Genomic DNA, 27,196 nt, shown 5'->3' on the forward strand with positions numbered 1-27,196 from the left:
TGGGTGCTCAATTGCTTAAAAGGATTGAATTTCTATCAAATATGGTCTTTCTATTCCTATTTCTTAAGCCACACATTAAAGTTATCAGATATCTAACATACATAGTTAGTCTTGTGCCAATGAAATATTATAATTCAGTTCTATTGACACATACCAAACATTTGTATAAATATGATTTGGAAAGATAAAATAAAATACAAGAGTTTAAAGTTTCTTTGCTTCGACAAGATATAGCGACTTAGAAATAAATACTATCCTGTAGTTATGATAGTTTAAGCAGTGGCGTACATCACATAAAGCTACTGTTCATGAAATTTAACTAGTCACAACAAGGCATGTGGAGCCCTCGTTTGCACGTAGGACAAAAGACTCCGAGGGCACGCAGGACAAAAGACTCCCCTTAGCCCATTAATGAAGATAAAGGATTACCTTCAGATCAATGGAGGAGTTTCGTGTTCATCCAGGAAAAGGCCTCTGGAATCAACACAGGCCACAGCCCCTCACAATTTCCAAACAGCATGCAATGCAAGCACATAACTCCTAGGAAGGGACACCGACAGCACCAGCGGACCAGGAGCAGGTTGTAAAGTCACACTACCACAATAGCCAGTCTTTTCTTCGGGCCCAAAGACATCTTGAGCCTCAATCTGCCATGAGTTAATGAGCAAAGAACCAAAGAGAGGCGCCTAAGAAGGAACAGTGCAGCTTTTTGAAATCCACATGTAATTAAGCTGCAGGTGCAGGTAAACAAGACAAATGACACCGAGTTGAAGGGATAGCCATAGCAGGTTCAAAGCATACTATTTTACTACATTGGAATATAAAAGGAGAGCCCACTCCAATGTCTACTTGGCATATTAAGGCAGCTCTTTGCTTGAGCTAACCAGCTAGAGTGCAATATCATACAATTCAAGTACTACCCACACCAAGAACACAGTGCCAAAGCTCGCAAATGGTAAACGGCAACCTTTGATATTCATCATCGGATGGGTAATTAATTTCTGCAGTAGTAACTAGTAGTGGTTGCTGATGGAAGGAAATGGAGCCGACCGGAGTTTGGAAGTGGTTGCACAGGCGGCAGCGACGGATAGGCAGCCGCAACAGTGGCAGTAGAGAATCCTGATGATGCTGCAGAAAAGCCTAATGGCAATATAGGCCGGCCACGGATGTGCCATGTCCAGTTGGGGAGCATTTGGGAACCTACCATAGACCTCTGTGTGCTCCTTTCCTGCATCAATGAAGACTGTCTATTGACATTGATGTCTCAGAAGAATTGCAGGTGATCTTAAAAATGGATGGATAGTGATGAAATATGTGCAAAGCACTGGTAACCCCTTTTCTAGGAAGAATTAAATGCTTATATGTAAAAGGGGTGTCTTCATAATGATATCTGAGGAAGTAGGCTGATTTAGAATACAAGAAAGCCAAGGTACAAAGCTACATAGGGGCGGGCGCATTTACCCTACTCAGTTCAGGTCTGAAATGATATTCTTCGATTCCCACCCTGTTTTTTTCTCAAAGAAAAATAGAAAGAATAGAAGCCCATAAAATGTCAAGAGCGCATAACAGTTCGTCGCCTTGATTAATATTTATATGAACTAATGTAAGAATCATTCTTATGCAGGAACAGAGCTAAAATGCTGGGGAAATTTTCTCTAAAATGGCATACAGATGATAAAATTTGAACTAAGAAAAACTAGTGAGAAGGAAGAAAGATAACAGTTACAAGAACATAGCTGTTACTCTGAAAATTTTCCAGAATGAGGAATAAAACAAACTAAAATACCTCAGTGGAAGGAGAGAAGCCCAGGTAATAATTCCAAGAATGAGGGTGCTGAGATGCCATAGCCAAACGAGGATCAGTAGCAAGTTGAATGGGGTTTTGAGTCTGCAAAAGCAGAAAAGAAATCGCAAAGCAATACGACTGATTAAAATTTTTTCAGTAAAAAATGTGATGAAAAGATAATTTTACATCATTAACATTGAAGAAAAGAATTTGTTTCCTACACATCACAGCAAGGACGAATTGATGAGAGCCTCTACTATTATATCTCCACTTCTTATGGAAACCAAACACAATTTAAATCGAACAACAATGAAAGTATCATGAAGTTGTGGAAACCAATTCCTGAAAGTAATATTCCAAAAATAAGTCTAGATGCGCCCCCTTTTTGTGATTGTGTGTTTAAAAAATCTATAGTCCCTACAGGGTGCCTAGTTAGTCAGAGGGTGACAACTTTGCTATAATAGGACAAAGGGTCAATTCCCAGCGAGCGCATACCCTCGGATAAAAAAAATCTATCCCACCCTCTAGCCACTTGGTTATCAACTATAAACTGACCCCGTGATTTACCTCGGGCAACTGGAGTGAGCGTAGTCACCTTTTGCTACAAAAGTATTTAAAAATTATGTATAACTAAATCAAGAAGTTAATTTATTCCCTTGGATCAGTCCACAATCATGAAAATTCAAACGGGCAATCTCTAGATCCAGTTAAAGTAAGCTTCCTTTGTTCTTTAACTTATAATGATGCAGGAATAGATTTTGCGCTGCAAGCCATTGGGGAAAGAAATTGCACCTGGACACTCAAGAGTTTCAGTGCCACTCATCTAAAATTGACTCACAATGGTTGAAGGTTAAGCAGTACTAAGGCATACAATAGTGCCGTAAAGAGAATTGGGTAAACCACACCACACGCAATGAATATCTGAAATTGGTAAAGATACCTGAAGGTCAAGCTCTATGTAGATGATGCTTACAAGACTGTTTATATTTTGCAGAAATCATTTCTATCAAAAACTGGAACCATCTCTGAGAATTAACACACATACATTGAACAATTGGCACTTCATCGTAACAGATTTGCAGCAAAAAAGGTTGAATCCACCACTCCAGCGGCCCTACACTGTCGGCCCCACAATCATCTATGAGGAGGTAAATCGGGAAGCTGTAATTGGCTAGCACAAGAGAGGGTTTTTTCCTCTGCTTTGCCGAGATTCGAACCCTTGTCCTATTGTAACAACTCTACCCCGCACTAGCCAACTCAACCTTGCCCCGGTGGCTAAATCAAGTGCCTAAGACACTTCATCGTAACAGAGGATCAACATCTGATTGATTTTGTACTTAATTTCAGTTAATTTAATATATTTTTCTTTCAAAAAACTTCAGAATTTCAACTAAGGTGCTAGGTTGTTCATTTCAAAAAAAAAAAAAATTCTAAAGCTATTCTGAGTAATTCTGGATGCATAAAACAAAAACCTAAAAAAATTTATGGGTCACAAGTATGGTGTTTTGAAACATTTTTGCACCAACAGGGGAACAACTCTACAAGCCTGCATTTCTCAGAAAATATAAACATGGAATGTCCTGATAATGGAATATTATTTACCTGAGCATTTGCAGAATCCATTGAGCCACAACTGATATTGGTTCTAGTGTTACCGCACCTCTTTGGGCTATGGATATTAGGTTGAGAAATTCTCAAACTTAAATCAACATCTTCCATTGCATCTATCCAAAATAAAAGATCAGTTCCGTCAAGTAATGACTACCTAAAAGAAACAAAGGGAGACAAGCAAAGAGCAAAAAAAACAAATAACAATAGGCACCTTCATTCTCAGTCTCAAGGAGCAACTCCCCCTCATATAGGCTTGGCTCGAAATTGGTGATAGCTTCTCTTCCATTGCATCTGATAGCAGCCTTGTCATATGCTCTAAAGTTCAAAATATGGCAAGAATTTCAAATATAATAAGTTTACAAGTCATTAATGTGTTCAGCAGCACAATATTTATCATAGCCAAAGAGAAATGAAACCTTGCAGCTTCAATTTCACTATCAAATAAACCGAGATAAATATACCTGCACAATAGACAATTCTTTTAGGTAACCAAATAAGAAGATCAAATTGTCTATTTGCATCAAGTTAAATGTTCTCTTTCAAGAAATTTCATGGGGTACTTCTGCTTATTTATTGAGAGCATCAAACTATAAATAAGAAGATATTTCGAAAAAAAATTCTCTCAAAGAATACATTACATGTTATTGAAGAACAAGTGTTGTTATTCTTTCAGGTATTTCATTATTTGTATGACATTTTCCCCCATTGGATTTTTGCACTATGGAGTTTCGATGCCAATTTTTTTTTTATTAGCAAAATTCTATTTCTTCAAATTATATAAACTGGACAGTAAGTTCAATAATAAGTAAACACCTGGAATACATTTGGCTAAACTTAAATGGACATATTGCGTCAGTAAAGTTTGAAAATAAAGAAAGGGCATCAAAATATGCCACCACTCCATACTTTTTTCCAAGGAACTGCCCCATGCGAGCCTCCCAACGGCCACACTTGTGAAGTGTCACCCCTCTGTATTTGGAACTTCCCCTTGCAAATCCAGTGCTTTGCCTACGAAGAATATGCACAAACTCTTCCTTGGAAAGGTTCCTCATCTAAAATTAAACGGAAACAGAAAGCGTAAGTCAAATGATGCGTCCTACATATGATTTTGAATAATATAGCATCAACACCTGCATCCACATACGTGGTGTAGTTACCTGCTTCAAATCCTCATCATAATCACTGAGAGTAAAGTTGATGTCAGCATCAATCCCGCGGAACTTGATTGCTGCACGATCGTATGCTCTGAAATGCATTTACAGTACTATAGCTGATTTTCAATCCATGAACTACCATGTAAAGTAGATAAAACGAAACCGTGTTTAAGCGGAGGGGAAAGGAAACCTTGCTGCAGCATGAGCAGTATCGAAGCCTCCTGCAGTTTCCGTCAAACGTACAACTACAGCTCAGAATCAGTGGAAAAAAAAAGACAATCTTTCCTCAGTTTAAGCCAAAGGAGTTGAATTCTTACCCAAATAGACCTGCTTGCCGCAATCCCTGGCCAAAATCAAAGGACAAAAAACATTTCCTATCAAACAAGGAAACCTTGAAAGATTAAAGAGCAATAAACAAAACGTGAGAACCATATGTGGGATTCCCATCTCCCAGTCCTCCTGTAGAAGGTAACTCCGCGATACTGCGAACTGCGGGACCTCGGTCCTCGTCTGCTCTTCTTCTCCAGTTGTTGCTGCCTCAGCATCAATGCGTTCATCTCCACCTCCACCGTAGCCCCGGGACCCACCTTCTCCTTATCCTTACCAAAGCCAAGTTCGCCCCGGCGCAAGGTCGACGAAATGGCTGCGGGTTCGTGAAGGTGCTGGGCCGAAGATAGGGGGAAAAGCTGCCGAGTCACCTTGCTCGTCTCCAGAGATAAACAACCAACCTCCACCACCTCATTTTCGTCTTCGTCGTCGTCAACATCAGCGACCGTCTGTTTTAGGCGGCTCGCAAGAACGTCGAAACGGCAGCTACCCTCGTTGGCTGAGTGGGAATCCTCGTCGCAGGCGGAGGATACGTTGCTCGAAGATTCAAATGCATTAGGCAGCGGAGTGTGGGACTCGTCGGCAGAGACAACATTTAGATCAAACTCCATCTTCCCTTCCAACCCCTTCCCGAATCCCATGCAAGATTACGTGCTGTACCGATCGGAGAGGAATCGGGCGGAGGCGAAAACGACACTTCGAACTGAGGCGATCCCTGACGACGGTGGACGGGGCGATGGATTGGTGGGGAAGATGAGAAGACGCGCAGAGAGAGAAATCAGGTAAACAATTGATATTTAAATAATTTAATCCAAATATTTTATTTTATTTTAGTTTTCTTTCTTTCTTTTTGGTGGGAAAAAATATATAATCCTGAGTACTGCGTTTCAGGTACGTACGGAGTCTACAGGTGACCGCCGGTCATTCGGTTTGGGTTCTTGTTTTGCCCGGTCCCATGTCACGTGCCGCGATGCCCTGGCTAACCCTTCGTAGGTTGTTTCACGATATTCGTGCCAGTATCACCATGGACGGAAAAACTGCACGGCTGTCCGTTTTCCTATTTTCTTTAAAAAATTAAATGTTTTTTTTATCTTACAAGTTAACATGGCCTGATATTTATTATTATTTTTTATTATTATTATATTTATTTACATTTAAATGAATTTTATTCAATTAATTTTTTTTTATTTTGCTTTCCTAATTAGTGTTTATTTCTCGTATAGGTTTATATTAATAGTCTAAATGCATCCTCAACTTTTTCTTAATTTTTTTTAATAGATATAATTTTTATTTTATTTTTAATATTTTGTTTTTATTTTATCCATTCTGGTATCCACTTATCCTCATTGTTATATATATATATATAACCTTTTTAATTAAGTTTGAATATATTTTTTCTACAAATATATCGTTTGATCTTATATCAAAAGTAACAAATTGTATAAGATAATCTAGCAAGTATAGTACCAACAAGTATGATAAAATGAAAAAAATTATTATATTAAAATACTCGAGAGGGAAAAAAAATATGGTATTTAACCCCTTACAACTCTTTTATAAGAGAGATTTGAGAGAGAGTTTAGAGACCCACAGATGATAAAATTCTCTATCAAAATTTAACCCTTAAACTATTACAATCATTATCTCATATATTTATCAACTGAATCCGTCCTAAGAACATATTAAAGTACTTCAGAGGAAAAGTAAGAAGATGACAAATAACTTGATTGTCATTTTTCAAATGTGCATAAATTTTACTTTAAATTTATTTAATAGATAATTTATTATCTATGCCTATGATTAATCGAATAAAACTTAAACACCTATAATATTAAAAAAAAGTCAACAGGTTATATCAAAACCTATGCGTTTAAAAACGGTTCAATAGCTAAACCAACCATTGCATAACTGTTCTACTGCAAAACTTCATATGGGAACTATTAATTCAGAGTTCAAGTTAAAAAAAAGTGTACATAACTCGATCCTTTTACAGCTACAATTGCTACTCATCAATCATCCCACCAAGTGCCTGTTGCTTCACCAAAAGCAAAACTAAATGGATGCTTTCTCGGCCCCATGGGTATAGTGTGGCTAAGGTATAATGGAGATAAAGTGAATATCATAGTTCGATCCTCTGTTGGGATATTTGTTGGCAGTGAATTTAGTAGAAAAATTTGGATTGAGCAGTCTTAAGCCGAGGTACCCATGAACAGAAAAAGCCTACGAGTTTACCTTCACGAATGTACCGATTTAGCATTGGATGGTCACAAGGACAGTTACAACCACGGGAGTCAACTACCGACAACTTACTATAGTGCTTCCGTGATTTACCCTTAGGGGACTGGTAGGAAATTTTCGTGAAACAGAACTAGTCCCTCCAAATTAGTCAAATCTTAGGAATTAGATACCTAAATTATATATATATATTTTCTCTCTATCGTTTTCTAAATAGGTATAAACTATGCTATGAATTTACCACCTGATAAAGGAAAAAAAATCCTCTATCTTGAAAATTAGAAGAAAAAAAAGGGAAAAATAAATACAACCTATCACATGAGATCGGTTAAAGATGCCAACCATTATAAATAGCAAAAAAAAAGCACAGATACACTATCCTTTAATAGAAAGAAACATCAAAGCCATGTTGAGGAAAAGGAAGTGGGCACCCAGGGCTGTAAATTTCTAACCCTTTTTGTTTTTTACAGCAATTTGTATCGAAATAATTACAAAATCACAAGACGTGGTGGCAGTGCCAACATAACCAGTTGCAGGTAACTGTTCTAACCAGAAGGAAGAGCTTGCTTCCACACTTTCCATCGTTTTCCACAATTGTTATATCTTGAACGGATTGATGGAGACTGCACTGGTTAAATATTAAGAGATCAATGAAACCTGAAAGCTACTTGTCGTACTGTAAACAGATATCGACCCTTCCAGTGATGGATCCTGATCGCCAAAAACATAAGCGTCGTCACATGGGTCCTTCATCGTTGCATGATCCCTGTTTCTATAATTCCATTCTTCCCTAAGCTCTTAGCTTGAGGTAGGTGATACGTTGGCCCTCATTTGGCACGGCTCATTTTGACAAGTTACAAGGCATATATAATAGTCTCGAACCATGGCCTATTGCCTATTTGTTATTGTAAAACCGGAGAAAAATAAATAAAAGCAACATAGTGAAGGATATGTATAAAGTCTTCTTTTCACGAGAAATGAAAAATTTTCCCTGCATCCAAAATCACGTACAAGATCACATTTAAAGATTCAGGTTGCCAGCTCAAACTTTTTCATTTGAATAAAGTTGGTACACTGGCTTTCTCCAATTTGCTTTCGAAAATGTCATATCAAAGGGACAGAAACTTTTAATCAGAATGATGATCGAGAGCACGAGTCCAACGAACCTCAAATTCTTACAAATACTTTAATTTCAATGGTTCATCGCAGATGATCCTATTCAGAATCAAAGTCAGACAGACGATCTAATGAGATGGATAGAATATTGATTACAATAACAACCAAGCATTTTCCCACTAGGTGGGGGCGGCTGTATGAATCCTTTTACGTCATTGAGCTTTTTCTCCTATTATATCATCATCTATATTTAAATAAATTTTATCTTGTTTTATTGTTGCTAACCAAGTCTTTTTTAGTCTTCCTCTTCCTCATTTGATATGCATGTTTATCATAATTTCACATCGCCTAACTGGAGCATTTATTGGTCGTCTAAGTACATGTCCGTACCATCTTAAACGTGTCTCTCGGAGTTTTTCCTCAATAGATGCAACTCCGACTTTCTCTCTAATGCTCTCATTTCTTATTTTGTCCATCTTCGTATGCCCACACATCCACATTAACATCCTCATCTCTGCAACTCTCAAATCCTGCTCGTGTGCTCGAGTCATAGCCCAACACTCAGCTCCATATAACATAGCAGGTCTAACTGCGGTTTTATAGAACTTACCTTTAAGTTTAAGAGGTACTTTACGGTCACATAAAACACTCGACGCTCCCCTCCATTTCACCCATCCTGCTTGTATTCTATGTAAGACATCTCTCTCAATCCCTCCATTATTTTGTAAAAATGATCCTAAATATTTAAATCGCTCGGTTCCAGGCAACTCGTCCTCTCCTATCTTAACAATTGTTTCATTACTTCTAATATTGCTAAACTTAAATTCCATATATTCTGTCTTTAATCTACTAACCTTAAAACCTTTCCCTTCTAATGTTTCCCTCCAAAATTCTAGCTTAGCATTTACTCCTTCACGTGTCTCATCTACCAAAATAATATCATCTGCAAACAACATGCACCACGGTAATGTGCGCAGTGAGTTCGTCCATAATTAGCGTAAAAAGATAGGGACTTAGAGCTGATCCTTGATGTAACCCTATCTTTATTGAAAATGCTTCAGTTACTCCGCCAGAAGTCTTTACTTTGGTCGTTACATCCTCATACATATCATTAATTAGTTCAATATATGTTACGCTAGCGCCTCTCTTTTCTAAAATTGTCCATATAATTTCTCTTGGGACTCTATCATAAGCTTTTTCTAAGTCAATGAATACCAAGTGTAGATCTTGTTTTTGCTCCCGATATTTTTCAATTAATTGTCTAAGAAGATGTATAGCTTCTATTGTCGACCTTTCAAACATGAACCCAAATTGATTTTCAATCACTGTGTCTCCTTCCTTAATCTTTTTCTATTACTTTTCCCAAAGTTTCATAGTATGACTCATTAGTTTAATACCCTATAGTTTGCACAATTTTGTACGTCTCCTTATTCTTATATAAGGAACTAGAGTACTTATCCTCCATTGATCGAGATTTTTTTCGTTTTCAATATCATGTTAAATAATTTTGTAAGTCATTCAATACCTTGTTTCCCTAAGCACTTTCATACCTCTATCGGAATATCATCTGGTTCAACGGCTTTTTCATTGTGCATCTCATTTAAAGTTTGTTTTACTTTTGAAGTTTGAATTCTACGATAAAAATTAAAATTTCTACACTCATTTGACTTACTTAAATTATCTAAGTTAAGTTAGTCACCTAAACCTTCATTAAAAAGTTGATGAAAATACCTCTTCCACCACTCTTTTATTTCTCAATCATTTACTAATACCCTATTACATTCATCCTTAATACATTTTATTTGACTAAGATCTCTTATTTTTCTTTCTCTCACTTTAGCTATTCTATAAATGTCTCTTTCTCCTTCTTTTGTATCCAATTTTGATATAACCGTTCAAAAGTTTCATTTTTGCTTCACTCACCACTTTCTTAGCTTCTTTCTGGCTATTGTATATTTTTTAAGTTTTCCTCATTCTTACAAATATATAATTCCTTATAAGCTATTCGTTTTTCCTTCACTTTCTCTTGTACTTTCTCATTCCACCACCAATCTTTACGCATGCCCCTTTGACTCACCGAGGATACTCTTAGCTACTATTTTCAACTTTGATACCATCTTATCCCATGTTGTATTAGAGTGATCGTATATTTCACCTAATGCTTGTACTTCTACCTTCTCCTTAAATATATGTTGCTTCCCATCCTTTAACTTCCACTACTTAATTCTAGGAATTGTATATATTTTCTTTCTATTGATATTATGTTTAAGACGTATATCCAACACTACAACCCTATGTTGGGTAGTTAAGCTTTCTCCAGGGATGACTTTGCAATCTTTACAAATCTTTTTATCCTTCTTCCTAACCATAAGAAAGTCAATTTGCGATTTATTATTCCCACTTTTGAATGTGACTAAGTATTCTTCTCTTTTCTTAAAAAACGTATTAGCTAATATAAGGTCATATGCTATCGCAAAATCTAATATAGTTTTCCCTTCCTCATTCCTCGTTCCAAACTCATAACTCCCATGTACTCTCTCATATTCCTCATTTTTCACTTCGACATGTCCATTTAGATCACCTCCTATTAAAATCCTTTCATTTGGTGAAATATTTTGTAATATTTCATCTAAGTCCTCCCAAAACCTTGATTTGGTAGCTTCATCTAATCCTACTTGTGGTGCATATACGCTAATTATGTTCATAGTTTCTTTCACCACTATTATCTTAAGGGCTATAATTCTATCCCCTTTTCTAACTACTCCTACAACTTCATCCTTTAATAAACTATCTACAATAATACCCACTCCATTTCTTGTTTTACTCTTTCCAGTGTACCATAACTTAAAACCCGTGTTCTCTATCATCTTTGCCTTCTCACCTGTCCATTTTATCTCTTGTACACACAAAATATTAATTTTTCTCCTAATCATCATATCTACTACCTCCATTGATTTACCAGTGAGAGTTCATATGTTCCAAGTTCCAAATCTTAGATTATTAGTTTTCCTATCATATTTGTTCTTATCTAACCTATGGTGTGAGAACTCTTGCCTATTTAACACTACACCCAAGTTCTCATGGAGACGTTACAGTCGGACCCTGTAACGTGAACTCTTGCATATTTATCACTACACCCGAGTTCTGGAGATATAGCGGTCCTTGCCGAGACGTTACAGTCGGACCCTGAAACGCGTTCTTCCGGGGAACAACCTAGCATTAGCATAATAGTTTAATGGATTCATTCATGAAATATTTGCCATAGTTTGACGCTGGCTGGCAACCTAACGCAACCCTCCTCCTTTATCCGGGCTTGGGACCGTCCATGACCGGAGCGGGGTTTGGATAGAATATTGGATAGAATATAGAATTCGGAGCGGGGTATGCTGAGATGTCTTTTATGTTGATCAAATCGACAGAAGTCCTCTGATCAACACTACCTGCAGCCAGTGGTCGGGTCGTCCCGGTCCCTGATACCCCGATCCTCAAGGTAGATCCAATGAGTATATAAGTAACAGACTAAGACGTATAATAATGAAATGAATGTAGAATGAGTACGGAGAACGTACCATGGCGCAGGGGGCACCCTCGGGTGGATCAATGAGTTGGTCGGGACATTGCTCGAGTTGTCGTGACCCGGAAGAGCAGATGACTCTGAACCGGATGAAGAGCTGGATGTGATGACGCAGAGCCGGATACGGTGGCACGAAACCAGATGTGACCTCGGCACACAGGCCGGGATATAACATCAGCACGCAGGTTGGAATACGATAGCGGCACATAGGCCGGGATAGGACACTGGCACATAGATCGGGATAGGACATCAGCGCGTAGGCCGAAATAGGAACTTGGCACACAGATCGAGAAATAACAACAATAAGAAGATTGGACACAAAGTACACAGTCCGAAATACAACCGCGGCTCGAAAGCTGGAACACAACAATGGCTCGATGGCCGGAACAAAGCAAAAGACCGAGTAGCGCCGAGTGAGCAATCGAAGAAATGTCGATTAAGCCACCAAAAAATATCGAGCGATGTAAAGCGAACAACCAAGCAATGCCAAGCGGGCGGTTGAGAGAATGTCGACTAAGTAACAATAAACCGCGACCGGGCGAACGAAAATTACCAACCAGGCAATAGGGAGAATGTCGAGCTGGTCGAAAGAGGATGGGCGATCGGTGTCGAGCGCAAGACCAAGAAAATGTCAACTGAGCAGCAGTAAACCACGACCGAAAAAATGTAGACCGACCAACAATAAACCGCGACCGGGCGATCAAAAAATATCGACCAAGCAATAGGGAGAATACCGAGCGGGTCGAAAGAGGATGGACAATTGGTGTCGAGTGAGCGACCGAGAAAATGTCGACTGAGAAACAGTAAACTGTGACCGAAAAAATGTCGACCGAGCAACAATAAATCACGATCGGGCGATCGAAAATTACCGACCAGGTAATAGGGAGACTGTTGAGCGGGTCGAACGAGGATGGGCGATCGGTGTCGAGTGCTTGATCGAGAAAATATCGACTGAGCGACAGTAAATCACAACTGGTCAATCGAACAATGCTGACCAGGCAATTAGGAGAATGGCGAGCGGGTAGAAAGATGATGAGCGAGCGGTGTCAAGCGCACGACCAAGAAAATGTCAACCGAGTGATAATAACCGTGATCGGGCGACCGAAAAATGTCGACCGGGCAATCGAACAATGTTGACCGGGCGATCGGGAGAATGGCGACTGGCAATAGGGAGAAACCCGAGCTGGTGGAAAGACGACGGGCAAGCGGTGTTGAGCGAGCAACCAAGAAAATGTCCGTTGATCGACAGTAAATCGTGACCAGGCGACTGAACCATGCCAACCGGGCAATAGGGAGAAACCCGAGCAAGCGACAAGACGACGAGCAAGCAGTGTCGAGCGAGCAACTGAGCAGATGGCCAATCGATACTGATCGGTCGACTAAGAGAAGGTCAATGGGGTGATTGAAAAAAATGCCAAGTGGGCGCGAAAACTATGCGCTGGATAGACATGGAGCTTATGAGACCAAATGAGAATGGGAGCAAAGCCCGTGGATTAAGCGCGAACGTGAGCAGAGCCTATGGATGGAGTGCGAACGGGAGCAGAACAACCAGGTGGTTATGCAAATGCCAAACAAGGAGGAAAGCTAGTATTGACCGAGCAGCAAATGCAGAGCAGAGTGATGAGTGAGACGCGATGGACGAGTTCCGGGCAAAGCGGCAAGTGAGGCAACACTACAACAAAATTGTTAAAAGACAACACCACAAAGACAACGGTTTTAGAAGGAACTGTTGTTAATTTGGTAAAAGACAACGGTTTTTGACAAAATCGTTGTCTTTGAGCGCCCAAAAAAATAAAAGACAACAATTTTGTAAAAACTGTTATCGTTGAGCGACTTTTTGTAAAATCAACAACACCTTTTACAATAATTTTCTAAAACTGTTGTCTTTAAGCGCTTTTTTAGGGGTCAAAGACAACAGTTTAATAAACTGTTGTCTTTGACTTTATTCTTTCGCCGTTTTTCCCCTTCGTCGTTTTTGTTGTAGCAGTGGTTTGCTTCCCTCTCTCCGAAAATTTTTTGCCGCCCTGTTTTCCCCCCTTAGCCTACCCGAACCCTAAACCTCTCTCCTCATACGATCTTTCTCCTCATACGGCTCTAGGCGAGTGTGGAAGTATGCCCCCTTTTTTAAAACGCGAGGTAGGAGCGTGGGTGGTTGCTGCTGCTTGTGCAGATTGATGGGTGGAGGTGGAGGCGGAGGCGGAGGTGACTCTGGTCGGTAGTTCTACCGACTGATGCCTGAGACGGCTCTTCTCTGGTAGGATTGGTTATGCTCTTCTTCCAATTGAAAGCCACATTTGGAAGAAATATCTTTTGATTCTTTTCTAGTTGGATGCCTGCGATGCTTGCCCTTGACTATGCCCTCCCTGTCTGCTCCCCAGTTATTCATGTGTCAAATGCCTCTGCTTGTTCTTGCAGTATTGGAATCATCGCTTCGTTTTTGAAGCCCTAAACTAAAGGCTTCTCTCACTCACTGTCTTCGTCGTCTCCTTCTCCAATCCTCCCATGGCGGTGGCAGCTCTCCATTCTATCGCCTCTTGATCCAGCTGAGTTCTTCCTTCATGGCGCCGGTCGCCCATGCAGCAGATCGTATCCTTCCTTCTTCTCCTTGCTTGTCGCCTCGGCTTCGAGGGTTCTTGGAAGGGTTTATGCGGGGGTTCCTCGATCGATCGTGAATGATCGCTTTTGGTTCCATTTCCTTTCTCTTTTCATGTTTCTTTCTTAGCCGGTTGAGGTTTTGGATCCCGTAGCTTTCTTCTTCTTCTTTTTTCTATAAATGGTGCTTCTCAAATCTTTGTTAGGGTTCTTTTCAATCATAGAGAAACTTGTATCAGGTTAGTTTATGCATTTCAGTTTCGCACTTTCTCGGTCATCTCAACTTTTAGCTTTTCTTGCCAAAAAGATCGCTTTGTCTGGTTGGTATTATCCTTAACGCTACACTGCAAAAGCTTCAAATTTATTGCAGAAGTTGTCTTTGGATCCTCAGTCGAAGTCCAAAGATGTTGTTGAAGCCACCAAGCAGGTAATAGTTTTTATTCAGTGTAGTTTTTTTCTTTCATAAGCTATCTCTGGACCTTGAACATAATTGGTGCGAGTAAATGGTTGCTTCTGAAATTTAGGTTTCTGTTGCCCATACTGGATAGAGTAATGTTGAATCGTCAAGCATGTGGACTCCTTCAGAGGGTTCGTTGGCACATGTTCTGTCTGAATTTACTGATGGTGACAATTATTATGTGCCCGCTTATTATGCATCCCCAGCCTATTTCTTTGGAGGTGGTGAATTGTAATGAAGATTGCTTGGTCACTGCACTTATCTGCAATCTTTTGTTCCTAGCTATATAAATGTCATTTCTGTTGCATTCTTCAAGTTATGATCAGGCTGTCAAAGACTGGAATGATTACTCCACGTATGTGAATCAATGATACAACCATCATATTCAGGAACAATCTATCTGAGCGGTCAATGAAACTGAGAACTCTCAGGAGGCCTTACGGGTTCCTGACATTATTTTGCGGCAGCATGCGGAAAAATAGTATGTGAATTTCCTTCTAGTCATTTATTGTTGAAATTATGGATTGCATAATTGTGGGTTTATTTGTTGCATTCTGATAGTTACAAAAATACATTTTTAGGGAATGTCTTCTTGTGAAACAATTATTTTTTCAAAACAATCCTAAAAACTTTATTGACCTTGGTGGTGGAGTCATGGGATACAGAGGTTTTCCTTCTAATTTCAAGACTTCACAAGGAGGCCTTTCTTTGAGTATTGGTAAGAACTTACAATGTCTCTACACTTCTGCTATTTGCTTTTGCTTGCATTGTCATTCAATCACTTTATTGTTTTAAAAATATTATTACCTTTCTTATTTGTTGAACATAGATGTCTCTACTACTATGACTGTGTGTTCTGGACTAGTGGTTGGTTTTCTACTTGCAAATCAAAATGTCAAGGATGCATACCAACTGGACTGGAACAAGGTGATTAAGAATTTATTCTTTATTTTCTAGGTTATTGAATGCCTATATATAATATACCTGATCCTGTCCGAATGCTGAATCAACGGACGCTGGGCACGTGGCACTCTCCGGGTTGCTGATGTAGATCTCCGGCTAGTCTCACGAAACTCCGGGGAACCTGCATAGAAGTCGGGCCGGGAAGGGGTTCCCGGTGGCGACCCTCCGACGCTCAAGTCAGGTAAGCAAGTGGTGGAACAAGTAGCTCCAAAGCTTGTAGAACGCGTACCTCCGGCGAAGTCTGCGGCTCTTTATATAGAGCGGTGAAAGAGCTTCTACATGCCCACCGAGGCGCGTACGTGTCCGCAGCCCATACCTCGGTATGGGTTTGTCAGAAAGCTTACCTGACGTCATACTGCAACAGTCCCATCGCGCCTTCGATGGGACAACAGGACACCCCGTTGTCAGACTAGGAGTATGGCCTAGCCATACGACTTGATGGCTATCAGCAGATGTTCCTGTCCCTATTTACCCACCGCCGGCCAAGACGTCTGTCCGGCCGGCTAGACGAAGAGCGCCGTCCGGACGGCCCTAATTCCCTGCGCCGGCCGGGCGGCGCACCCATTACGTCCTGCCTTCTCTTAGGCCTTCCGTTCGGTCATTATTTACTGTTTCATTGAGCGTCGGAACCCCGATCCCTGTCAGGGCGCCTTTTACTATTAGATGTTTACTGGCAGACCGATCGGCCTGCCCTTTTCTCATGAGTTCGGTCGGCTCACCCTTCTTCGACGGACCACCTGGCCCTTTGACCTCCACGGGGTGTTGACCCCTCGTTAGGGGGTCTCGGGCTCTTACCACCGGATCAATACCTATTGAGGCAACTTGTTTTAGCTTGCTTGTTTCATTCTTCATATTGTGTCTACTAAGATTATTTTTTCACTGTTTGTTGTTGCTAGGCTAGAAGAGCTTTGAAAATTCGAGAGTGAAGACAACTCATACAAATCAAGAATTTAAAATCATTGGGATAAGTGGCAAGCCTTGCAAAGATGAAACCTAACTAGTTGAGGGGATAATGACCTTGTTTTGGATATTTTTATCTTCTAATATATGTTTATATTTTGCAGGTTCTATTGACAAAGTTTTCTAGCGTGCCACCAACGTTCCAAGTAACATCAAATGTTGTCCAGGATTTGACAATTACAAGTAATATTCACTCAACAATCTATATTTCTTTATCTATTTATTTCATAATTAATTAAATGCATTAGTTGAACTGTGGTGAACTTTTGGAATTGGCTTATCTATGTTGATCATGTTTCTTCATTCATTTGGTAGTTTGATATCAACTAGATGACACGATCTAGCGGATTTAGCTTAGGAGGAACTATTCAATCTAGCCTTCAGCAACAGCAACAGCAACTGCATACTACTATAGCCCATAGTGGCGAGCTGCCTTTTGCCACTGAAAACACTCAAGACCTACGTTTACATGATTCTGATTTCTTTCCTTCTCATGGTAATTATCATTCACAGGTACCTTGCCCTGGCTGCAATTTTTTAGATAGTTTAATCTTTATTAATGCTATGGGTTATGGGTTAAATGGTTTTGCTCTCAACTTTATACAGATTCAAAACAGTGGAGACCCTAGTATTGGGTTGAGACCGTTGAACTCTCCTACACTAGCCTCTGGTATGAGTTTGGATTTTGGCATATTAGTTTGGATTTTGTTTGAATTTCATGCATCCCGTCGTGGAAGACTGAAGCAGCGTTTAACCCCTTTATTACAGACTGAAGCATCTCCTTAATTGTTGCACAAGGCTTGAATGGAATGAGCTTTTACTTTCTTTTTTGTGTACGTATTTTCTTCATTCCTTTGACCATGTCAGTCAGTCCATGGGTGAAATGGCTTGGATTTTAATCTGCACTGTTGGGCAATAGAAGCCACTGGAAAGGGATAAAGGTAAGATATCTGTCTCACCATTTGAAACCTAATTGTTAGACTTTCTTGTCTCGTTTCCCTTGTTGCCTTTTCATCTCAATTATTTTAAAGCTATAAGTTCCCATTAAACTTATTAATAGCGTTTCAAAAGCAAATTTTACCGCCTGGTCCATTTGACATGCTTGGATTATTGGGTGTTATTAATACGAATGATCCAGATCTAACATCTCTTTCATTGGGAATTGATTTAACAATAGTAGGATTGAGCTTGAGCTCGACAGATAGTCTTTATAAAACATTTGGTTCACCATGGTCTGATGAGTCTGCCAAGAGGGAGCTTGAATACTGCAGTCCAACATGTTATTATGCCAAAACACCACCACCTCTACATGTAAGCTTTTATGTTGTGGTTTTATTTGCCGATATGAATGGGGTACTTGAAGAGTATATGATTTATCAAATCTGTTATTGTGGTTGTAGCAACTACATTTCTCCAAATTTCAGCTATCAACCCTGTTTTACGTCTTCTACAGGTATTATATTCTTCCTTTTTTTTTGTGCTTTGCTCACATACTCTACTTCACAAAAATCCAAAATATTGGAAAAGGTTGACATGGAAGAATCGGCAAGTGAGAAAGAGGAGTCCAATGAAATTCTACAAGTTGAAGATTTTGATGGGGCTTGAGTTGACAATAATTACTTGCAATCCTACATGGCATGAACCACCATCACAAGTTTCTAGTCTTTTGACAATTGTTCATTAGTTGTAAATGAAGTTTATTTGTTTATTTGTATTGGAATAAATTTTATTTGAATATTAGATATGTTTCTTCTTTTGTGATTGTAATATAATTCTTGTATAAGTAACATTTTGAATGACATTGATATGGAAAATATTCTTTCTTTTGTGATTATGATTCTTTATTATATATTTATATTGAAATATGATATATTGGTATTAAAAGATAATAATTTAAAAGACAATGATTTAAAACCGTTGTTGTTGTCTATCACCCTGAAAGACAACGATTAAAAATCATTGTCGTAGCCCCAAAAACGGTTGTAAACTAGCAGTGTTAATAAAAAATGCTCTAAACAACAACGGTTTTAAACCGTTGTCTTTTCATTCAAAGACAACGGTTTAAAACAGTTGTCGTAGCCCCCACTTTTAACAACACTGCCAATTACAACGATTTTAAAGGGCCTACAACAACGGTTTTTAACCGTTGTCTTTTAATGTTTTTATTGTAGTGCAAGAGCGGTGAGTGTCGAGCAGAGCGACGAGTGAGGCAAGAGCAGTGAGTGCCGAGCAAAGCGGCGATTGAGACGCGAATGGTGAGTGTCGGGCAGAGCGGCAAGTGAGTCGCGAATGATGAGTGCCGGGCAGAGCGGCGAGTGGAGCGAGTGTGATGAGTGTAGAGCAAAGCGATGAGTGAAGCGAGTCCCTGACTAGGGAGGAACCCGTCCGACTAGTAGTTGATCGTGAGAGCCTGACCGGGAAGCCGTTAGTCGTGAGAGCATGCTCACTTATAACTCACCCTAAGGCGAGAGTCTGGAACCCGACCGAGAGGTCGTTGGTCGCGAGAGCATGCTCACTTATAACTCACACTGGGGTGAGAGTCTGGACGCGTGAGAGCATGCTCACTTATAACTCACCCTAGGGCGAGAGTCTGGAACCCGACCAGGAGGTCGTTGGTCGCGAGAACATGCTCTATAACTCGCACTGGGGTGAGAGTCTAGAGGCGTGAGAGCATGCTCACTTATAACTCGTGCCGGGGTGAGAGTCTGGAATCCTGACCGAGAGATCGTTGGTCGTGAGAGCATGCTCACTTATAACCGCACTAGGGCGAGAATCTGGAGCCTGACCGGGAGGTCGTTGGTCGCGAGAGAATGCTCGCTTATAACTCACATTGGGGCAAGAGTCTGGAGGCGTGAGAGCATGCTCACTTATAACTCACGTTGGGGAAAGAGTCTGGAACCCGACCAGGAGGTCGTTGGTCGCGAGAGCATACTTGCTTATAACTCGCGCTCGGGCAAGAGTCTAGAGACGTGAGAGCATGCTCACTTATAACTCGTGCTAGGACGAGAGTCTGGGAAGTCCGACCGAGAGGTCGGTAGTGATATTCCAGTCCGAGACCGGTGGCGATACTCTAGTCCGAGACCAGTGGCGATACTCTGGTCCAAGACCAGTGGTGATACTCCTGTCCGAGACCGGTGGAGATAATCCGGTCCGAGACCGGTGGCGATACTCTGGTTCGAGACCGGTGGCGATACTCTAGTCTGAGACCAATAGCGATACTCTGGTCCGAGACCGGTGGCGATATTCTAGCCCGAGACCAGTGGAGATACTCCGGTCCGAGACCGGTGGCGATAGCTCGACCCCGAATGGGGGAGATAAGAAATCCAATAAACTGGTCCGAGACTAGTGAAGACTGCTTGACCCCGAACGGGGGAGATAAGACATGAAGTCCGTAGAAGTGAAGCCTGTAGAAATAAGAGGGAGCAAAACCTTTATCATACCTGATCATGAAGTGGTGTCGACCAGTTGAGGATCTAACTTGATCCCTTGACTCCGAAATGCACGTGAAGTCGAAGAGAGAAATAGTGGCAATCCCTTAACCCCTAAATGTCCGCAGAGTCATGGAGAGAATAATCTGAGCCCTGACCGTCAAAGGGAGTAAAGCCCATAGCTGTATAAGGGAGCAGAGCCCGTAATAATAGAAGGAAGCAGAGCACCGTGGGTGAAGGAGCAGAGCCTTCAGACTTAAGAGGATGAAAAATAGGTGGAGGATGCAAAGCATATAGTAGTAATAGAGTGAAGCGCTTATAGCAGTAATAGGATGCAGAGCCCCATGGTGAAAGGTGCAGAGCCTGTAATACACTTGATCGGGGAGCTAGGCCCCTAATCGTTGATCGAAGAGTAAGGCCCCTAACCTGTAATCAAAGAGAAAGGCCCCTAAATCCTGATCGGGAAGCTGTACTGTGAGTCACTGATCAGGAAGTTGTGTCCCTAGTGTTTGATCGGGGAGTTGTGCCCCTAATGTCTAATTAGGGAGTTGGGCCCCTAGTGTCCGAAAAAAAATCGAAAGCCCTAGTCTTTAATCAAGGAACTAAGATCTTACTCTCTTATTAGGGAGCTATAGCAAATTCTATAATCGTAAAATGGGAGCAGAGCCTATAACGTACCTGATCAAGGAGTCGTGCCAACCGATTGAGGGTTGGTCTCGATCCCTTGACTCCCGAATACCCGTGGAGTAAGAGAAAATACATAATGGAAAAACTAACCTGTTAGCCAGCTGAACCTCCAACTCAATCCCTTGACTCCGAATACCCGTGGAACGAGAGGAGAAGATAGCATGTTCGTCAGGATCCTCCGGGACTGTGATAATAGAAGAGAACCTCCCAACATCGTCCATCTTCACATTCCAAAACAAGTGGAGAAGATTCCCACAGACAACACCAAATTGATCCTATCCAGAATCTGAGTCAGATGAAGGCTGGATGAGCTATTGTTGGCATTGACGGAGAGGCGACTGGGACACCCTTCTCGTATGCACCTACAAGAATGGACCCCCACGTGGTGTTGACGGATGACGATGACTGAACCGGTGGTACTTGAACTCTGCGCACACTCAGAAGAAGCACACGGAACGTTAGAGGTCGGAAACCAGGAAAAAAGTCCCTGAAGCAGGCCCTCCAACACTCAAGTCAGGTACCTTTTCCCCATAAGAACAGTGTATGAAGGAGAAAGAAAAGTAGAAGACAAGTGCGAATGTGCGAGAGAGCATACCTGCGCAAGAGAGAGGACCTCCCTTTTTATATGACAGTGCGTACCTCTGGAGCCTGACTGATGTCAAGGAATGTCAAGTGTTAGGACCTGTCTGGTGATGGAGGACGCATGACACCCTTTTGTAGGTTGGAAGAAGGTTCCATTCGTAGATGACCGCAGACCATTAGGATATTACCTGACATACAACAGTTATTCTCTGACAGACAGTTACGATTCCATGACCTTGTTATCATGTAGCACCTTCTCTCCCGACCATCTGCCCCGACCGGGTATGAATAGGGAATCTCAGGATAATCTATCAAGTATAACACCTGACCTAAACCTTGAGGGGTCGGGAGCTGTGGTGAGATTGTCCAAGAGTCGAATGGGAGTTAGCTGATCGGGAGTTAGCTGATCGAGAGTTAACTTATTGAGAGAACCAGGCCTGGATATAACCGAGCCGTGAGAACCTGACCGGTCAGATCCAGGTCAGGTATCACCCCGACTACCCACCATATCTTAGACCAGGGTATCTTAGATCTGGGATCTTGATCTGTGAGAACCTGACCAAGAACCATGTTGCTGACGTCGTCATACGGTCCTACTTCCTCTTTCCCTACCTGCTGACTGCCACATCGCCTTGACCTCTGACTGTCATATCCCTCTGACTTCTGACTACCACATCCCTTGATTCCGACTACCATGTCTCCTTGACTTCTAGCTGTCACTGACTGTCCGACTTTATCGAACTCTACCATTATGCACCGTATCAGCAGACTTAATAACCCTATAGCTTCTTAGTGTCCACCACCCAAATTAGCAAATATAATATCACAAAAGTAGAATCAATACGCTGGAGAACCAACAATAAGACTCCTTTATGTATGGATTTAGTTTTACATTAGAAGTTTTAAGGTATTATGGTTAGTTTATATTATTGCACATGCATTGATGATATGAATAAATGCATAAGGAGATGCACTCTCTCACACATGGGTGCGTAGGGGGTGCAAATCTAGGGCCTAGATTACACTGAACCAAGTTGACTTATGTGCGAGCATGACATGCTTGCGTCGAATGTACGACTGATCGAGGCAAAATTTGTCCAAGCGAATGAACCAACGTTTTGTCTTTTAAGTTGAATGAGTTAATAGATAGTAAATGGCTTTAATTCGGTCATTAAATACTACAAGGGTCTAAGCTCCTATATAAAAAGGTTGTGACCAAGAGAAAGAAGAGAGCTAATCAATCGGGTACTTCCTTAGTTCTCCATGAACAATCCGTTCTTGGTTGTATATGTGGTTCTGTCATTGTATTCTGAGAAACAGATGTAGACATCTTCTTTTTAGCACTCAGGACTCTTCAATATGGATTCTACAATCAAGAGTCTGCAGTCTTTTACAACTCGAACTCTATAATCTTCTACAACTCGGACTCACAAGTCAGAACCCTCCGGTCGAGACTCTCAAGTCAAGAGCCTCCAGTCGGGAGCCTTCAATCAAGACTCTTCAGTCAGGACTCCATACTCGGGAGTCTCAAGTTGGGAGTCTGTACTCTAGAGTCTGCACTTAGACTCTACACTTGGGAGTCTGTACTCTGTTCCAACCAACTCAGTCATCCTAAGCAACTCTTCCTTCCCTACTTGGTAGCCTGAGATTATCAACTTAGGTCAACTCAATAGATATATCTGATTTGATTTTGTAATTTTAATTTGGACTACCCTCTATCTTCGGCAAGATTGTCCAACAATCTTAAAATAGATTTGTTTTGTTGAGATTGCCATAGAAAGTATTGAGGCGCAACAAACTCATCAAGTGAAGGCCCCCTCCGCCCCCATTAGGAATGTTCCAATCAATCGCAAGGAAAGGTTAGAGAAGTTCACTGGATTGAACTTTAAGCGGTGGCAGCAGAAGATGCTCTTCTACTTGACTATGTTCGATCTAGCCGTGTTCTTGATCGAGGGTCCTCCCAAATATGCTAAGGCTGATGCAATTGTAACAACCCAAATTTCCTCATTTCGAATCCTAATAGTACTTAAAAATATTTAGAAATGCTCCGACCTGACCTGAACCTTAAGCGAATCCGGTTGACCAAGTGCCCAAGCGGACGATGCTGATTAAATAGGTAGCGATATATATATAAGGAATAGCATTGAATAAGAACCCTAGGTATAATAAGAGAGAAATTAAGTGATTTTCGGGCAAATCTTTCTCTCCCGAAATCTTTCTCTCCTCTTCTCTTCCCGTGCGACGGCTCTCGGGCGACAATGGAGACAAACCTAGGGCACGTCTCCGGCGGCCGGCGAGGGTGTTCTCCGAGGGATTTTTCACGCGGTGGTGATCCTCTCGTCGAGGAGAGTCTGTGGGCGCAAGGAGAGGTTGGAGATTTGAGCTATCCGAACCCTAGAAGTTCCTTTCTCCGGTTGTGAGTCCAAGAAACCATTGTAAGTTGCTTCTCACCTAAAGTAAGAGTAGTTCCGAGATTAGATTTCTTCTTTTGTTTCCATTGTAGCATGTTTGAAGATTTTGATGCTCTATGAAAACCCTAGGATCAGTGGGTATAAAGAAGGGTGTTTGTGTACAGAATTAGGAATTTTTATAGGTTAAGAGTAGCAAGTGCTTTCGATTTTTCCTTCTGTACAGCATTAGGATGGTTTGAAATTTAAGAGCAGCAAGTGTTCCTTGTTTTCTTGCTTTCGGTTTTTTCCTTCTGTACAACATTAGGATGGCTTGAAATTTAAGAGCAGCAAGTGTTCCTTGTTTTCTTGCTTCGGATTTTCTGTACAGCATTGGGATGGTTAGAAGTTTAAGAGTAGCTAGTGTGCTTTGTTTTCCTTGATTCGGATTTTCTGTACAACATTATTTTAGTAGATGGCATTCCTTTTTCTTGAGCTAATTGACTTGTCTTTACTAGGAGGATTTAACTGTTCCTTTTAATTCTGTTGTAGCAAAAAGAATAATTATGTGTTAAGTTTACAGTAGCAATTGTTTACAGTAGTAATTTCTGTTTGGTTTGTTACTGTGGCACATAACAAGAAGAACAATCATGTTTTGGTTCCTTGTATGTTCTAGTAAATCATCATATTCACGTATCAACTTTTGATAGTAGCAGCATTATTTTAGTAGATGGCAATTTTTATCAAGCCTATGTGCAGAAATTTATTAATAGTATGCAAAAATTTATTGGTAGTATGCAGATTTTTGTGGGCATGGTATGCAGGAATTTATTAGTAGTATGCAGGAATTTATTGGTAGTATGCAGAAATTTATTAGTAGTATGCAGAATTTTGTTAGTCATAGTATGCAGATTTTTTGTTTGTTTGAACTGAAATTTTTGGAACTTCTCAAACACAGCAGTTTTAGTTTGTTTAAGTATCCAATTTCAGTTTGTTTAAGCATTCAATCTTAGTATGTTTAAATGTGCAATTTCAGTTTATCTAAGCATTTCAAAGTTAGAATTTGTATGAGACATTGTTTTTAGAGGTATTAGCAAGTATAAGAAAGAAAAAGACCAAGGCCTTAAGTAGATCCCAAGGTCAAGACTTTAGGGATTTTGGCACACAAGGTGCTTATTAAAATGCTGAGGCATTATATATTAGAAGTAATAAAAGATAACAAGTATTTTATTTTAAAAAGGCTAGTACCCGACTTCCAAGGTTGTCGTTAAACAAATCTAGGTGACCAATTCCAAGGTCTTGGCCCTAGTAAGACCAAGGTCTTTACCCTCGTAGGACTGGTGACTAGCTAACACAGTCTCTATTAGGGAGCGCACATTGGTACTAAGCCTGGGCCCAAGAAGAGATTGATTATTATTTTGAAGTAATAAAGTATAAGTTTTTGGAACAAATGAAACAAGCTTCACTTATGTTTAGAGTCAGAAAGTTAGTTTCTTTTAATTCGAAGCATGCAGTATTAGTTTTATTTGTTTCCTGATTAGTTTAATGAGCATGATTAGCCTTGCCTTCCAGCATGCAATTTTATTCTAGTATATCATGAGTATGCAAATTTTAGTGCTTTGCTATTAGATGAGCATGAGTAGAATTTTCCTTTGAGTATTCAGTTTTCATATTTCTTTCAGCTTACATGCATATTCGAGTTTTTGTGAGTTAGACAGCGCTTACTAAGCATTCGCTTATAGTTTGCATTTCCTCTTACTGCAGATAAAGGAAAGGAAAAGCTATAGCAAAGGAAGACGACAAGGAGGTGCGGATGGATGTGTGATGTCTGGACTATAGAAGCCCTGGGGATTTAGTTTAAGATTTTATTAAGATATTTTGTATTTAGACCATTTGAGATTGTACCTTATACACCATGTCATTTGAGATTATTCTTGGTTGAGATTGCATGCTAAGATGAGTGCAGTTTAGTAAGTAGGTACTTTTATGTTTGCATTGAGATATAGTTTCATATGATTCTGCTATTATGAGTTATATGTGCATGTTCTGTATTTGGAGTATTGTATTATATTTTAGTCCTGCTGAACTGCATATACTCTGTCGAAATTTTAAGTTTCTAGAAAAATTAAGTACAGTTTGTTATACTAGTGAGTAAGAATTTATAGTAGTTATGTAACGGTCACTTTAGAGAGTAGTATGAGAAGGGTGTTCGTTACAGTTGGTATCAGAGCAGTTCTCATTCTCCAGCATCACACACACATCACCATCAGCCTTGTCGTCTTCAAGTAAGAAAGTACTTGAGTTTTTTTTTCTTTTATGTATTTCCTTATCATTTGCTGTATAGAGTATTTGCTTAGATATGCTTAAGTAAGATGAAAGTTTTTGTTTTCTTTTGTTTACATATGTATATATAGAAAGCGTAGGGACGATTTTAAGTTTTTCTCTGCATAACTAGATGTCAAGAAGAGGGCGTCCCCATACCGCTCGTACTGAGGACCGAGCTCAGGAGAATGAAGAGCCCAGAACAACCGAGCCTAATCTTTCTGAAGTTGTTGCCCAACTCCAGAGACAAGTGGTAGAGCAGCAACAAGTGATTGCCAATTTGATAGCCAATCAACAGCCAGTTCCTCCCACTCCTCCAACCATAAATGTGGGGACTCCATTGGTGACTGGGGACCCACCAGTTACTCAGGAAGTCGCAACAGCACCTCAAAGGCAAGAAGCATACCTCATCCAGTGGCTAAAGCTGAAACCATAAAACTTCTCAAGCACGACTGAGCCTTGGGATGCTCAATCTTGGTTCAAGACATTAGAGAGCACGATGGAGCTTCTTGACTGGCCAGAAGTCGAGAAGGTCAAGTGTGCCTCCTTCTGCCTGGCTGGAGATGCTCGTATGTGGTGGGAGAGAGTTAAGAGCAAGAGAGCAGTCAACCGGATGAGCTGGACTGACTTCGAGACAGAGTTCTACGAAGAATTTTCCGCCAACGGATAACCAATAAGCACTATGAAGAGTTTATAGAATTCAGACAAGGTGACCTGTCAGTGGAAGAAGTAGTTAAAAGATTCAATAGGCTAGCTCGTCTCTGTCCAGAGCTAGTAAGTACGGAGAAGGAACGAGTCAGACTGATGCTCAGGATGCTAAGACCAGTGATATCACTTAATGTGAGTAGTGGAACTCACCAGCCCCAGACTGGCGAAGAGCTGGTCAGCAGAGCATTAGTCGCTGAGCACTATCTGAACAGCATCAAGGCACAACGAGCGTAACACAAGCCAGTCAAGATCGAAGACAAGACAGTGGGGAGCCAAAAACCCCAGTCAAGTAATCAGAACTAGAAGG

General features: G+C 40.7%; 1 protein-coding gene across 1 annotated transcript; it reads right to left on the minus strand.

The window, feature by feature from the left end:
- Nucleotides 1-767: 767 nt before the first annotated feature.
- LOC122052565 (APETALA2-like protein 3) lies at nucleotides 768-5,639 on the minus strand. Its single transcript, XM_042614150.1, has 10 exons — nucleotides 4,981-5,639; nucleotides 4,869-4,894; nucleotides 4,742-4,772; nucleotides 4,555-4,642; nucleotides 4,304-4,449; nucleotides 3,814-3,858; nucleotides 3,609-3,712; nucleotides 3,389-3,510; nucleotides 1,787-1,888; nucleotides 768-1,228 (listed from the first exon to the last, which is right to left on the minus strand). Exons 1-10 carry the CDS (start codon nucleotides 5,517-5,519, stop codon nucleotides 995-997), a joined length of 1,437 nt encoding a protein of 478 aa, XP_042470084.1. The 5' UTR covers nucleotides 5,520-5,639; the 3' UTR covers nucleotides 768-994.
- Nucleotides 5,640-27,196: the final 21,557 nt, after the last annotated feature.

Source organism: Zingiber officinale, chromosome 1B (genome assembly GCF_018446385.1).
Source record: "Zingiber officinale cultivar Zhangliang chromosome 1B, Zo_v1.1, whole genome shotgun sequence".
NCBI lineage: Eukaryota > Viridiplantae > Streptophyta > Magnoliopsida > Zingiberales > Zingiberaceae > Zingiber > Zingiber officinale.

Bases quoted from the DNA above. Each gene is read 5' to 3' on its own strand.
- LOC122052565 (XM_042614150.1), bottom strand. From the start codon at position 5,519: ATGGGATTCGGGAAGGGGTTGGAAGGGAAGATGGAGTTTGATCTAAAT. The intron at 3,713-3,813 runs GTTTCATTTCTC...TTTGAACTTTAG, and splicing joins AGTGAAATTGAAGCTGCAAG to AGCATATGACAAGGCTGCTA. The intron at 1,229-1,786 runs GTATTTTAGTTT...TCATTGATGCAG, and splicing joins GCTTCTCTCCTTCCACTGAG to GAAAGGAGCACACAGAGGTC.